We start from the raw sequence: 15048 nt of genomic DNA on the forward strand, positions 1-15048 counted from the left end.
GGGCCAGACCTCGGCCCCTGCGGTAGATGAGTGGTTCCATCCATCGTCAGAAGGAACAGGCATAACGCCACTGCAGTGAGACCCCTGTGTTCCATCCTGGGGACTGCGTCTGGCTCACTACCAGGAACATCCCACTCCGCCTGCCCTGCAAGAAGCTGAGCCCCCGGTTTGTGGGGCCGTTCAAGGTTCTCCGAAGGGTCAATGAGGTGACGTACAGGTTACAACTACCCAATCACTATCGTATCTCACCCTCTGTTCATGTCTCCCTGCTCAGGCCAGTGGTTCCTGGTCCCCTCGCTGATACTGTCCCCCACGACACACCTCCACCCCCCCTGGACATTGAGGGAGGTCCGGCGTACTCTGTCAGATCCCTACTGGACTCCCGATGTCGTGGGGGTTGGCTCCAGTATCTGGTGGACTGGGAGGGGTATGGCCCAGAGGAGCGGTGTTGGGTTCCGGTGGAGGACATTCTATATTACTATACAAAAGCGCACAGATTTTTCTGCTTTTCCATTTTAGGAATTAGACAAGCACAAAATGTAAAACAGCATATTGTGATTTTTGGTGTCACACCCTGATCTGTTTCACCTGTTTTTGTGATTGTCTCCACCCCCCTCCAGGTGTTGCCAATCTTCCTCATTATCCCTTGTGTATTTATACCTGTGAACACTGTTTGTCTGTTGCCAGTTTGTCAAGTCAACCAGCGTTTTTGTGTCAGCTCCTGCTTTTTCCCAGTCTCTCTTTTCTCGTCCTCCTGGTTTTTGACCCTTGCCTGTCCTGACCCTGTACCCACCCCCTGACCACTCTGCCTACCCCTGAGCCTGCCTGCTGTCCTGTACCTTTGCCCCTGTTGCTGTAATAAACATTGTTACTTCGACACAGTCTGCATCTGGGTCTTACCTTGATACCTGATAGGTGGGTGAGTTACAAATGGAGAAACAACTGGATGCGTAAGGTATTTTTATTATGAAATACTAGGTCAACTCCAGCAGAATGAGAGAGACACATAGACTCAAAACAAGGAATTCCGCCATGCCTAAACGCAGACATATCAACACCCTTGTCAATTTATATTGCTGCTGTCAATTATGAGCAGCACGTTTACCACTGCATTCAGTCTGAACCCCAGAATAAGCAGGAGGACAGTATTACACAGCTGGGGGAAAAAAGTCGCAAAAAAACAACAACACTTAGGGTTCTTACAGACAGGCCGCGGTAAGTGTCAAAGAGGTCTCATAGACTTCAATGGGAATAGGGTGGTGGGCGGCAAAACGCAAGCAGTTTTGCACACGCTGCGGTTTGTGGTGACTGGCCGCCGACCAGAATGCATCTTGTCAACCACTCAAACAATGCATTAATGACAACATTCCAGCTGCCAGCAACCGGGACAGCTGGTCTCTACACACAGCGGGTGATTTTTCTCATGGTTCATTTGCCGTTTGATAATATATCCTCTTAAATGTAATGGCAAAATGTAGATTTCCGCCTAAATAGGCATAACCAAAAGTAACTGCTATTCATGTGTAATTATATGATTCTGACATGCAAGAACTTGGTATATTTGGAAAGATGACATCTGGGAGATTATGAGGAAATGATCAGAAGATAGGAGTTATATAGTTCAGAATAAACAAGCTCAAGCACACACAAAATAACCGTTTTTTTATTTTGAAAGTCATCTTTCATTGACAAGCTATAAGTTAATTATTGCTGACTAGAGCTGGAAACACATCAGATGGCTTCCACAACATGTGAACAATATCAGGGAAAAAATGGGTTTGATAGACTTAACTAGAAATAGGCAGATGTTTTAGTAAGTGGTGTCAGGTTGGTAGAAACCACACCTAAGGGATAATTTGATACCCCCCATGTAGCTGTATCTCAAACACAGACCAAATCGAAGCTTACCTTGTAAGATGTTTGTTGAAAACAGGCAGACGAATAAGATATCCTCATGATCTGTGAAGTGCAAGGCACAACAAGGTGAGTCCAAAAATGTCTTGTATGCTGCTGCATAAATTATGTAATATGCCAGGGAGATATGTATATGGTAGCTAAGAAAGTAATATTAAGTGTATGTTGTGCAGTAAGCTGTTAGTAGCCCATGTGCCTCAACCTAATAATTTGGCCCCGTTTCCCCTACTTCCGCCTACTGTTCTGACTTGGTAGTGCACATGTAGCCTATAGCCTGTTTTAGAGAAATGTAATCTTCAAATATTGTAAGAGCTTTCATTGTCTGCTTATATGCCCCTTTATTTATCCTACTGTTCTGACTTGGTGTACAGGGAGAAAACTGTAAGAACGGTCCATGTTTTGAATTCTGTTGCTGTACAATTCAAAAGTGCTGAATAAATTGTTGTATTGACCGAGTTCGTCCTTCGAAATTATGGATTGCCTCTTATCCGCTCGTTGTCCCCTCATGGCATAGTTTGTACATCTCAATTGTCAGAAACCACATTTGTTTAAGCAAGTCAGCCATATCACCTGTTTTTTTCAAAGGCAGTAAATGAGGCTGAATGAACTGTTTCGCTGCCAGTTGGATGTTTCCCCACCAATTTCAATGTACTATTGAGCCTTGTGTGTCTCAGCCTTGTGACTATACTTTCCTCCCTTCTCTCTTGGCCTGAGGATCTTCCTGCCCCCACCTTTTCCTGGATCTTATACAGGTGTCTTCCCTTTCTCTCCCTGTTACACAACTCTTGCTACTTATTTTTAACTGCTGTTCTTATTAACCCCTTGGCTTCTGCTTTACTGATTGACAATTCCATCTCAACATTAGGATGTTTAAGAGCCTGCTTGGCGATCACATCCACCTCCTCATTCCCCTCTACTCCCACTTGAGCTGGTACCCAGAGGAACATCACAAATATCTCCATCTGTTTCATAACCAGAGATTTTTACCTTTGCCTTGATTTGGCAGTCTCCTTCAGATCATCATGGCCCTGGTGAGTGACGTGAAACTTGAGTTTCAAGTTTTAATGTCACGTGCACAAGTACTGTGAAATAACCTTCTTGGCAGCTCCAAACCCAACAATGCAGTAATCAAAATGAATGTAGCACAAAAATTTACATAAAGTAGCGACAAACTTGTTGGATGCATTTGCTGTTTGTTTTGGTTGTGTTTCAGATTATTTTGTGCCCAATAGAAATGAATGGTAAATAATGTATTGTCATTTTGGAGTCACATTTATTGTAAATAAGAATTGAATATGTTTCTAAACACTTCTACATTAATGTGGATGCCACTATGATTACAGATAGTCCTGAATGCACAAGACATGCTAACCTCTCACCATTACAATAAAGGGGAGGTTAGTGTTTTTGGGGTGTATGATATTTGTGCACCTGTTTTTAAATCATATATGTTAAGTAAAACAAACCATCCATATACAAACGTATAGATACGAACAACTTACATGTACACACACAAACAATGACTACACTTGCCCAGAACCACATGCTCACATTATTGTTTGCCACTTGGACTTGAATTGTACAAAGACATACTTAGTTTCATGTCTTTTGTGTGTTTTTGTTAACCTTTTACTGCATTGGGCTAAATCAGGGTCACACATAGTGTTTCTTGGTAGTCTTAAAAATATATATTTTGAAACAAAAGTATACACCTTACACACATGGTTATGGGCTTAGCAAAAAAGACATCTGTACAATGTCAGATATAGAGATGAAATGTATTAAATTTTGAGTTTGAATCCCAATATTACACTTTATATACAGTATGACAAAACATGTATTTTTACTGTTCTAATTATGTTGGTGACCAGTTTATAATAGCAATAAGGCACCTCTGGGTTTGTGGTATATGGCCAATATACCATGGCTAAGGGCTGTATCCAGGCACTACGCAAAAGAATATCCCTTAGCCGTGGTATATTGGCCATATACCACACCCCCTTGTGCCTAATTGCTTAAACAAACCACCACAAAATACCAGAAGACCAACCTTACAAAGCAAGGTTTTTAACCCCCCAACTTATTTCACAACCATAAATATTTCAAAACATGCAAGAAGACACATTTTCTTCATGAAATGTCATTTTCTAGTAATTCAATTTCATATTTTAACCTTTGTGATTTGCTGGAAAAAAATGACATCCATTATGGTATGGGTCAGATTGACCCGCACGGTTTAAACCTACTCAAGACAGTCAAAGAATCAAGTAAAAACAGCCAAAACTTTATTTTATCTTGTCAGACCATTCAGAAAGAAGAAATACAATAACATTTGATTTCAAAAACTCTATATTTAAGAACTATTTGTTAAACATTTGTCCTTTCTCACAAACAAAGCATTTTCTGTTTGGAGCTCATTTTTGAGTGTATATGTCAGAGATCTGCTGCTCCCGCACTGAGAAAGAGACGTTTGGGAAGCTCCTTTTCACTCAAACATAATTATAAAACTGCAACCAGAACCAGTCAAAACCAAATACATCAAAGACACTTGTTTATTTTGGACCTGTGCAAATATCTATACACATGAAAGCCTCCGGGTCAAAATTACCCACAACATCATGTTTGTGTACACAATCTACACAGACATTCCACAAGAAATCAGCGTGTCCACATTTTGAAGTTAGGTTCATGACCCTAAATGAGGAAAAGTCATTTAATTTCATGGAGAAAAAGAGGGTAACTAGTGTTTTAGACAACTAAAACGTGGAAATGGGTCAAATTGACCCGCAACATAATAGGAGGGTTAAAAAATGATACACTGTTTAATCGTGTAACATCTAACTTATTCAACCATCTTGAACAGCTGATAGCCATATCATATTAGCTTTTCAGAAATTAAATTTTAGAATGGGGATGTAGCTCAGTGGTAGAGCGCATGCTTTGCATGTATGAGGCCCCGGGTTCAATCCCCGGCATCTCCATGGTGGATTTTTTTTGCATTTCCATAGCACTGGTCTATTTGATGCGTTTCGATGTAATGCTAGCTTTGCTAACTGTTATTATATTTACAAATATTTTATAGTTAAAATGTAAAAAATATATATATCCAAGCTCTGGATATTTTCGTGCGTGCTGTCGTCAGACGTTTTTGGGTAACACGCCCACATACGTGCCAGACAACTGTAACCAGGGAGAACGGATGTTTTGAAAAATGTCTGCCTCCCTTATCCACAGAACCAATTATAACGTTAGCTAACGTAAACAGCAGTAACTTCGGGATTATATTATATTTTATAAAGACTACACATTACATCAGTTACATAGATTATTATAGATTTCAACCATGCAACTAAAGCATCTGAAGACGCTTTTAACGCCCCAAGTAAGCTCGGCCATTTTACTACTACAGTAGCTAGTAACGTTAACCACCACAGCTAACGTTAGCTAACAAACTAGAATGCTTTGATGACTAACGTTAGCTTGCTGCTAGCCCTAGTATGCCTCAATATGTTATGTACTGAATTTTCTACCTCCAGCTTCACCGTAAATGTATATATTGCTGCCACCAGCCCCACATTGAAAGTCAGTATTACAGGATAGCAGTTTCTTATTTTTCTGCATCACACTAAACAGAAATCTCCACACGTAGTGCCTTTTGTGCCTTTAGGTCTCCAGCCTTGGCTATTGCTGTTATCTGTCCCTTCATCTCACAGCACTTTTCTCAATCTGGTCATGTCTTTCGAACGGTCTGATGACACACGTGTGGTGCAGAGTATACTGTAACTTTGGCACAGTTAACGTTACTTATTCAATTCCCACCTTAAAAGGGAACAGCATAGGTTTCTTCACCAGCGACGATAATCCAGAGTAATACAGATGTGAAATGTATAAAACTGCATCCCGATGAGATTCGGTTTCATGTGGCGATATCCAGATGAACAATGTCTTTGTGCATCTGCATTGCTTGCTGTTTGGGGTTTTAGGCTGGGCTTCTGTATAGCACTTTGTGACATCTGCTGATGTAAAAAGGGCTTTATAAATACATTTGATTGATTGATTGATATCTAGCAAGCCTCAGCATGTGTCCTTAACTAGCTAGATAACTTTTTACTAACGTTAGCTAATTTATGTCAATTTTTTTCTTCAACTGAAGGTTCTAGAGGTCAAATCAAATTTATTTATATAGCCCTTCGTACATCAGCTGATATCTCAAAGTGCTGTACAGAAACCCAGCCTAAAATCCCAAACAGCAAGCAATGCAGGTGTAGAAGCACAGTGGCTAGGAAAAACTCCCTAGAAAGGCCAAAACCTAGGAAGAAACCTAGAGAGGAACCAGGCTATGAGGGGTGGCCAGTCCTCTTCTGGCTGTGCCGGGTGGAGATTATAACAGAACATGGCCAAGATGTTCAAATGTTCATAGATTACCAGCATGGTCAAATAATAATAATCACAGTAGTTGTCGAGGGTGCAGCAAGTCAGCACCTCAGGAGTAAATGTCAGTTGGCTTTTCATAGCCGATCATTAAGAGTATCTCTACCGCTCCTGCAGTCTCTAGAGAGTTGAAAACAGCAGGTCTGGGACAGGTAGCACGTCCGGTGAACAGGTCAGGGTTCCATAGCCGCAGGCAGAACAGTTGAAACTGGAGCAGCAGCACGGCCAGGTGGACTGGGGACAGCAAGGAGTCATCATGCCAGGTAGTCCTGAGGCATGGTCCTAGGGCTCAGGTCCTCCGAGAGAGAGAAAGAAAGAGAGAAAGAGAGAATTAGAGAGAGCATACTTAAATTCACACAGGACACCGGATAAGACAGGAGAAGTACTCCAGATATAACAAACTGACCCTAGCCCCCCGACACATAAACTACTGCAGCATAAATACTGGAGGCTGAGACAGGAGGGGTCAGGAGACACTGTGGCCCCATCCGGACAGGGCCAAACAGGAAGGATATAACCCCACCCACTTTTCCAAAGCACAGCCCCCACACAACTAGAGGGATATCTTCAACCACCAACTTACCATCCTGAGACAAGGCCGAGTATAGCCCACAAAGATCTCCGCCACGGCACAACCCAAGGGGGGGCGCCAACCCAGGTCAGGGTGTGTAGACTTGTTGGTGTGGGTCCAGAGGCAGGATTGAAGAAAAACACTGCCAGGTTCACTGAGGCTACAGCTAGTTACCCGTGTGAAGTAACTATACTAACATGGTATCCAATTTGTTGTCCCTTTACCACAGGAGGGAGCTGCAAAAGTTACTTGTATGACATGGGCACCGAATAATGTCAAATTTGCTGTATGCACTGTGGACAGAGTGGTCTTACTGTACGATGAGCAAGGAGAGAAAAGGGATAAGTTCTCTACTAAGCCTGCAGACTCTAAGGTTAGTAGGCATCTCAGTTGTCAAGTTTGACTATCATGCAATCCTCTCATCAATTATGTACACACCACTTTTTGTCTGACCAGTTTGATACCGGAAGCTTTTCCCAGAAACACTCACACACAGCTTGCAACTGAATCTGGATTTTCGATAGAGTGATAATGTTTTTGTGATATTTTTCTTTTTGCAGTATGGAAAGAAGAGCTATGTTGTCAAGGCCATGGCATTTTCTACTGACTCAACAAAAATTGCCATTGCCCAAACTGATAACATAATCTATGTCTACAAAATCGGAGAGGAATGGTAAGAATGCTTCTGGTATTTGTATTTAGGCTGGGTTTGGATTCACAGATGGCCCTCTCTACCATCTCTTTGTCTCAAGTGTGATGTTTCTTCTTTATTTCTCACAGGGGTGAGAAAAAGGTCATCTGCAACAAATTTGTACAGACAGTAAGTAATCACACATTTCTGGGATGAGATAGAACTATGTTCAAGCTCTCTTTTGAGTTATTTACCAAAATACAAACAACAGTCAATTTAAAAGTCAATTTAAAACCAATCTCATTGTGTTTCAGAGTGCTTTGACTTGTTTGCTATGGCCAGCAGAACACGCTATCGTTTTTGGATTAGCAGAGGGAAAGGTAAGTAATTTACACAATCAATGTTTTTTTACTGCCAGTATTTTCAATAACAGGAAGTACTATGAGTTTTCAGAACATTGTGTTGGATCTTGATATGTTTTGTTTGCTTCCTCCCAGGTTCGCCTTGCCAACACAAAAACAAACAAGTCATCTACGGTCTACGGAACAGATTCCTATGTTGTCTCATTGACATCGAAGTATGTGCCTTTCTTTTTCTTTCTTTAAACCCTCTCATTCAAAGTTATAGTCTGATGTTGTAGCTCTAATGCTGTACTCCTCTCTGTCTGCTAGTGTTTCTGGGAAGGGCATGCTCTCAGGCCATGCAGACGGGACTGTTGTAAGATATTTCTTTGATGACGAAGGCTCAGGAGAATCTCAGGTACTCTACTCAATACTGACATTAAATCATTTCAATGTGTCCCTGAGAATTTTCTCATAGTACTCCTTGGGTCAAACCTTTTGCTCTCACATTTCACTGTTAAAAAAAATACATCTTTGCAGGGCAAATTGTTGACCCACCCTTGCCCACCATATGCCTTGGCATGGGGCACCAATAGCATCATAGTGGCTGGATGTGACAAGAAGATAGTTGCCTATGGCAGGGAGGGTCACATCCAGCAGACTTTTGACTACAGCCGAGACCGCTCGGAGAAAGAGTTCACTGTGGCTGCCACCAGTCCCAGTGGACAGTCTGTGGTCATCGGCAGCTATGACCGGTCAGTCTTCATTTTGATACATCAGTATACAAGTAATAAGCATGATATTACAAACTTATCTTACATTGCTTGGATGCAGGAAGTTCTGAGTGATAAGCTGTTTTGTTCAAATGATGTCATTTCAGATTGAGAGTCTTCAACTGGGGTCCTCGGAAAGGTGCATGGGATGAAGCATCCCCTAAAGAGATTCCAAACCTGTACACCATCACTGCCTTGGCCTGGAAGAAGGATGGCTCACGCCTCTGTGCAGTGAGTAACCATACATGAACGAACACACCTGTTCGCAACAGTAATGAAATACTTGATTTAGCTCCCAGTACTGTGTAAAGTAGACTACACGTTGCCTTTCACAGCTTTTTGCAATTCTAACTTTTGTGACAGCTTCATAAACATGTTTTTGTCAATCCCTGTGTTCAGGGTACACTGTGTGGGGGAGTGGAACAGTTTGACTGCTGCCTACGGAGGAGCATCTACAAGAACAAATTTGAGATGACTTATGTGGGACTGAGTCAGGTATGTTGTGGTATTCACCGCCTTCAGTTCAGAACGATAGCGGGGCACTGCAGTTAATCTGACAGGGAATGTTCAACTTGAGTCCTTGAGTTGTGGCTCAGAGACATGGTTGTATTGAGCTTCACTTATCATCACAACACCCTCCCAACAGTTCTTTGTCACTTATTTCCTTGCTGGTTGGAGGCTCTGACTAACTAACTGAACAATGTATCTCCAGGTGATTGTAAAGAACCTGTCTACAGGGATGCGGGTGGTCCTGAAGTCCCACTATGGCTATGAGATAGACGAGGTGAAGATCATGGGGAAGGACCGCTATCTGGTGGGCCACACTTCTGATACCCTGCTACTGGGAGATCTGGCCTCCAACAAGCTCAGTGAGGTATGATGGTCTGGCCATTCACTAATCCTTTACTCTGCTAGTTAAGGTAATTCTTTCTCTACCTGCTCATGTGTGTGGTATACAGACTCGAATTTTAAGTGAGCCGTTGGAAGAATCAAGACACTAAGTGCAAGAGATGTTTTTTATGGGCCACTCCTCTATGCGAATATTTTTGCATATTGTCTGTGGCACAGTGAGAAACAAATTGCTCTATTAGAAGTTCCAAGGACTTGTTTTAAAAGTTCAAGGGCTGTCACGGTTCGATGTGCTAATCCCTGTTTAACTGAGAGTTTTCAAAGAGCCTTCACTGGAGCTGGAGTGCTGCTGTCGAAAATGACAGACATACGCGATAACAGACTGCAGTATATGTGTGTGTAATGTAGTGTAAAGCAGGAAGTGACGCCCACCGCGCTTCGCCCCAAGTAAACAAAGACCCCTCTGCAATTCTTTTTTCAGGTTGCATGGCAAGGCTCCGGGGGGAATGAAAAATTCTTCTTTGAAAATGAAACGGTACGATTCCATTCTTCTGTCCCTGTTTAGCTTTGTCTGCAGTTTATGTGCTGTAGTGAGGAGTTTTCAGGTTCTGCAATCCCAATTTATGAATAATAAAATACACGTCATGTCCCTGTTAACTGCCTGTCATTGCTTCTTGAACATAGGAATTCCGAATTTTCTCCTAATGGTAGAGAGTCAGCTGCTGACTGTGATGTGTTGTGTCAGGTGTGTATGATTTTCAACGCTGGGGAGCTGACGCTGGTGGAGTACGGCAGCAATGACATCCTGGGATCAGTGAGAACTGAGTTCATGAACCCACATCTAATCAGGTTGGCTTTCACTCATTCTCCTTGTAATGCATATATTTATAGCATATTATATTATAGAAAGCAGTTGCATTTTCTAATGTCACTGAGACATTTTTGCTTGTCTTCTCCTCTTATGTGAAGAATGGTCAATAGGTGGTAGTGTTGAGCTTTGTTTGTACATGACAGTCGAGCATACTTTGAATGCATGAGAAGGGTAAGCGTTTTGCATGCAGCTGTCAAGTCAGTTTTCAGTGCACAAAGTTAGTCATTACAAATCCATCCTAATGTATTCAGGGTGTCAAGCTTGTCAGATTGGAGATATTTCTGTGCTAATGTTTGGATGTTCAGTTTTAACATTCCCCCTCTGCTTACGTATATGTCTACCCCACACTGTGTCTGCATCTCTAGTGTTCGTCTCAATGAGAGGAAACAGAGGGGGGTTGAAGGCAGCAAAAAGTTAGCTTACCTGATTGACATCAAGACCATTGCCATTGGTAAGTGTGTGTGTGTGTGTGTCATGTCATGAATATGTATGATGCAGAGTGTATGCTCCTTTGAGATGGTGAACCGAGGACACGAAGACATGATTTCTGTGCTGCAGAAGGTTTGTCTTCTGGTCAAGGTCAAGCCAAGGTTATGACTCTGGTGCTTGTTGACTACAGCTTTTATTCTCAGGCCTTTAGTTTTTCCAGAAAGGTAAAATCGTGTCATGTGTTTTTCTCTAGGCTATTACTATCTAGTGAAGGAATTTGCATCCAAAGTGACCATGTGAAATAATTGCTAAATATTTGAACTAAAAGTGTCGGTCACCTTCACTCCAAGGCCAAGTTCCAGCCCAGCCCTCCCATCCATTCTTATCTGCAGATAAAGAGATTCTAACACACAAAGACGCTGACCTGCCCTTTTTGTGATGGATGATACCCATTCATGTAAAGGCAGGCAGGCGCTGCTCCGAGCGACTTGGTCCCCACGTTGCTAGGTATTGATTAGGTAAACGACTGTTTGATTTTAGCGGGCCCACACCGTCCCTCTCTTACCCCACTCCTCCCCTCTCTCCCCTGGGGCAGCCTGAGACGCTAGCGCCTGTGAGGGCCGGTAAAGAATGATGCTGAGACAAACAGGCATATGCCGCTTCCAGATAACGGGCCTTTCAATTAGGCGCTGACCCCATGGTGGGCGGGGTGGTGGGCAGCAGTGTAGAGTCTAAAGCACGGCCCAAGCCCAGACCCCGCCACAGTGCAGGGCTGAGCTGAGCGCCATCTGCCCAAGCCCTGTCCACTTCCTGTGCTAATTAAGTCCAGGCATGTCCTTCTGTCGCTGCCGAACAGTTTTTTTGTTCAGGTGGTGAATATGAGAACCAACCTCCATCCAATTTATTTCTCCCCTTCGAATGACAGGAGCAGTTTCTTTTTTTTTTGTTGCTTCTCCCCTCCCCCCCTCTTTCCTTCCCTCCCTCGCTCTGAAAGTGTAAATTGGAAAATGCCTTTTTAGCTTCTCAGAAGCTTGATTACAGAATAAAAGGAGAAGCGATGCCAGGCCTCTGTCACATGATTCATTAGAGAATCATAGATGTTTGGCAGAGTGGATGTATACTACTGTGAACATTGAAATATTAATATTGCCCCTCACTTACAACATACCGTTTTTATCTCTTGTCTCTAGCAGATATATAGATATATAATGTGGCTTTAAACACGATACACCACCTACCCTCTTAGTACAAACTCTGGAGTTGAGAACGTTTTCCTTCTCGGTCTCTCGATGCCACCAGTCATTGATTGCTGCTACGACCTCGAGGCACAGCTCAGGTAATCTCTCTCCCTCCCACTCACAGTGGATCTGGCCGGCGGATACAACCTGGGAACCATCAACCACGACTCCAAGATTGACTGGCTGGAGCTCAATGAGACGGGGCGCAAGCTACTCTTCAGGGACAAGAAACTGCGGGTGAGGCAGCAGCAGCAGCTCAAAGTAACGGGCTGCCTAGAGCTATGCCTGTTTGATGTGCTCGCCCTGGGCAAAGGATGCCAAGCATTTTAATTGGGAATCCCTTTGGGAGCTTTTGACTGAAAAGTGACTCATTGTACTCAGATGTTTCGCTATGGTTTAGAATTTGTTGTCGAGGACCCAGTAGAGCTGAAATTCTAGTTTTGAAAGGTGCATTACTGCTCGGATTTGAGTTTATTTGAGTAACAGACCTGCTTCATGTGATTCCTTGCATCACTGCCTAATCCTCTAACTCTTCTCCTCTCTCTCTCCTCTCTCTCTCTCAGCTCCACCTGTATGACATCGAGAGTAGTGTTAAGACCACAGTGTTGAGCTTCTGCTCCTACGTGCAGTGGGTTCCTGGCAGTGACGTGGTGGTGAGCCAGAACAGAGGCAACCTGTGTGTGTGGTACAACATCGACAGCCCAGAGAGAGCCACCATGTTCCCCCTCAGGGTGAGGGCAGGGGCAGGGGGGGGAGAGGGTCCGGCCAGCTCATATGCTACTGGCAGGGCTAACGTTAGTCACCGTGTGGCTGAACTACTGAGCTGACTACTGTCTGTTTATAGACCTTGAAGTTTAATACCCAATGTGACCGACTGTGTGCCGCTCTTCTTTTTCACCCCCCAGCCGCTCAGAAACATTCATTTAGTAATGCCTGTGTTCTTATTGTCCTCCTCTGTCTTGATGAACCTTTGATTAAGTCTCTGAGTGCAGTGAAAGGCACACAGTGTAATTATCTCCTAGCAGGTAGAACTATAAGGGCTGAGAATAGGGCTGATTTGGCCTCTCTGTTTTCCACAGGGGGATGTAGTGGATCTGGAGAGGTCCAATGGTAAGACAGAGGTGATCGTGACTGAGGGGGTCAACACTGTGTCCTACACCTTGGACGAGGGCCTTATCGAGTTTGGAACAGCTATTGACGATGGCGACTATTATAGGTTAGTATCTACCTTGTAAGAATGCCGTGGGTCTTTCAGAATGCACAAAAGTGGCAGCTTACAATGTATTACAATTCTAGTTGCTGAATTGGTTTTGATAAGATCCCTAATTGTGCAACATCCAGGGTGGAATTAATGTGGGTTTAGATTGCAACTATTTTGGTCCGCATTCCACACTCAATGCTGTGCCGCCTATTTGAAGTGCATGTAGTCTATTTGACAACTGCAACTTTTCTCCTTCAAAAAGGGGCTTAGGTGGTGGGGTCGTGGCAATGGGTGCTGTCGGCCCCTTTCTGAGCGGCTGAATTTTGTAGAAAATTTTACAAGCCACCATCTTGGCACTGTAGAGAAATGTGTGCATTTAAGACCATTTCATACAATGAATTCTATTCAATTGGCCATGGCTAATACTGTGTTATTTTGCTCAGACATACTCACAAAATGAATACTGCTATATTCATTGTTTTGGGAATCTTAAATTCTCCCTGACTATGTAGCTTTTATTTTGGTGATTGTTAATTTTCAAAGATTATATTATACAAATATATATATATATATATAGGTCCATTATCTTTTCTACATACTTTGTATATGTACATATTTAGTTGTTTAAGTTTACACCGTAAAAATGTTCCGTCCCGAAAATTCATTTGTACACCGTTTGGACTTGGGAGGACCGAAAAAATGCTTAGGCGGAAAAATACCTGTGTTCAAACTGTCACCCTATAGCTGCAAAAAAGAGGGTTGTTTTTCTGTTGAATCTATTTTTTCTAGTTGCACTTTGTTGCTCTCTCCTGCTGTGAGTTGTCCCTGTGGATCGTCCTGCTGTGTGACTCACGTGTGTGTGTGTGTGTGTGTGTGTGTTCCCTCAGAGCTACAGCGTTCCTGGAGACTCTAGAGATGTCCTCGGAGACGGAGGCCATGTGGAAAACTCTGAGCAAACTGTCTCTGGAGGCCCGCCAGCTCCACATCGCAGAGAGGTCAGCACAACGGGGGACCACACGCATACTGCGTCACTCATGCCACAACATACACACACCCCACTCATGTCGTCGTGCGTGTCCCAAGGGGGCTCGGTAAAACCTAAACAACAGCACCGTTAGGCTTATCTTCTAATACAATCCTTTCTCTCGCTCTCTCTCCGTTTTAACTTGTGAAAAGTGACTCGCCTCCCGTGAAGACGTTTAGCCCGGAGCAGCCCCCTCCCTCCTCAGTGTTTTTATCTGAGCTATGCGTACGTGACTGGGGGGGAGAAATAGTACAGCGCTAAGCAGTTCACCCAGAACTGAGAGTACTCTGTGTCACGTTGAAAGATGTGTCCCTGGCTACAAAAAGCTATCTCTCTCAATAGGACTCACTTAACTTACTCTGGTGGTGCTTACTTAAGCCAATTTTTTTTCTTTCACTTTTTTTGCGGGGTGAAAGTTAGATTTGACTGTAGCATGGCATCAATAATGCAGCGGCCGTTCCTGATGTATGGGGGTTGATTTGCATAAATCATGCAGAGGGGGAAAAAAAGGTTTTGTCTGGAGAGGAGAATGTAAATGAAGGAGGGTAGGTAGCTAAAAAGAGATGCTCCTCTTTTGATTGCGAACGCAGCTTATTAGCGTGATGCAACTTCCCTGAAAGCTGGTGATACAGGCGGCCTAAGTTAGAAAGCCATTGAAATGTTCACCCCGGCGCTGTAGCATGGCTGAAGGCTGTTGATAGAACGCCCTTGGTGTTTGTTTTAGAGGTTATGTCAAGAGTTTTTGTCTGTACACATTTGTTTTTGCTGCGCCCTC

At 43.3% G+C, this 15048-nt stretch overlaps 1 protein-coding gene and 1 non-coding gene across 2 annotated transcripts in view; both read left to right on the forward strand.

Annotated features, from left to right (window-relative positions):
• The first annotated feature begins 4823 nt into the window (after window positions 1-4823).
• Window positions 4824-4895, forward strand: trnaa-ugc. Its single transcript has one exon. It is a non-coding gene; the product is annotated as a tRNA-Ala (tRNA).
• Window positions 4896-5107: 212 nt separating this feature from the next.
• ift172 (intraflagellar transport 172) overlaps window positions 5108-15048 on the forward strand; it is a 28870-nt gene continuing 18929 nt past the window's right edge. The window contains exons 1-18 of the mRNA XM_038963196.1: window positions 5108-5296; window positions 7146-7289; window positions 7477-7589; window positions 7697-7736; window positions 7862-7927; window positions 8045-8124; window positions 8219-8306; window positions 8429-8643; window positions 8769-8892; window positions 9061-9156; window positions 9374-9535; window positions 9992-10045; window positions 10256-10359; window positions 10747-10832; window positions 12173-12285; window positions 12612-12779; window positions 13128-13264; window positions 14137-14244. Coding sequence (XP_038819124.1) covers window positions 5258-5296; window positions 7146-7289; window positions 7477-7589; window positions 7697-7736; window positions 7862-7927; window positions 8045-8124; window positions 8219-8306; window positions 8429-8643; window positions 8769-8892; window positions 9061-9156; window positions 9374-9535; window positions 9992-10045; window positions 10256-10359; window positions 10747-10832; window positions 12173-12285; window positions 12612-12779; window positions 13128-13264; window positions 14137-14244 — 1937 coding nt within the window. The 5' untranslated portion in view covers window positions 5108-5257. The remainder of the gene's footprint in view (window positions 5297-7145; window positions 7290-7476; window positions 7590-7696; window positions 7737-7861; window positions 7928-8044; window positions 8125-8218; window positions 8307-8428; window positions 8644-8768; window positions 8893-9060; window positions 9157-9373; window positions 9536-9991; window positions 10046-10255; window positions 10360-10746; window positions 10833-12172; window positions 12286-12611; window positions 12780-13127; window positions 13265-14136; window positions 14245-15048) is intronic.

The sequence above is a fragment of the Salvelinus namaycush genome, chromosome 24 (genome assembly GCF_016432855.1).
Source record: "Salvelinus namaycush isolate Seneca chromosome 24, SaNama_1.0, whole genome shotgun sequence".
NCBI classification, from domain to species: domain Eukaryota; kingdom Metazoa; phylum Chordata; class Actinopteri; order Salmoniformes; family Salmonidae; genus Salvelinus; species Salvelinus namaycush.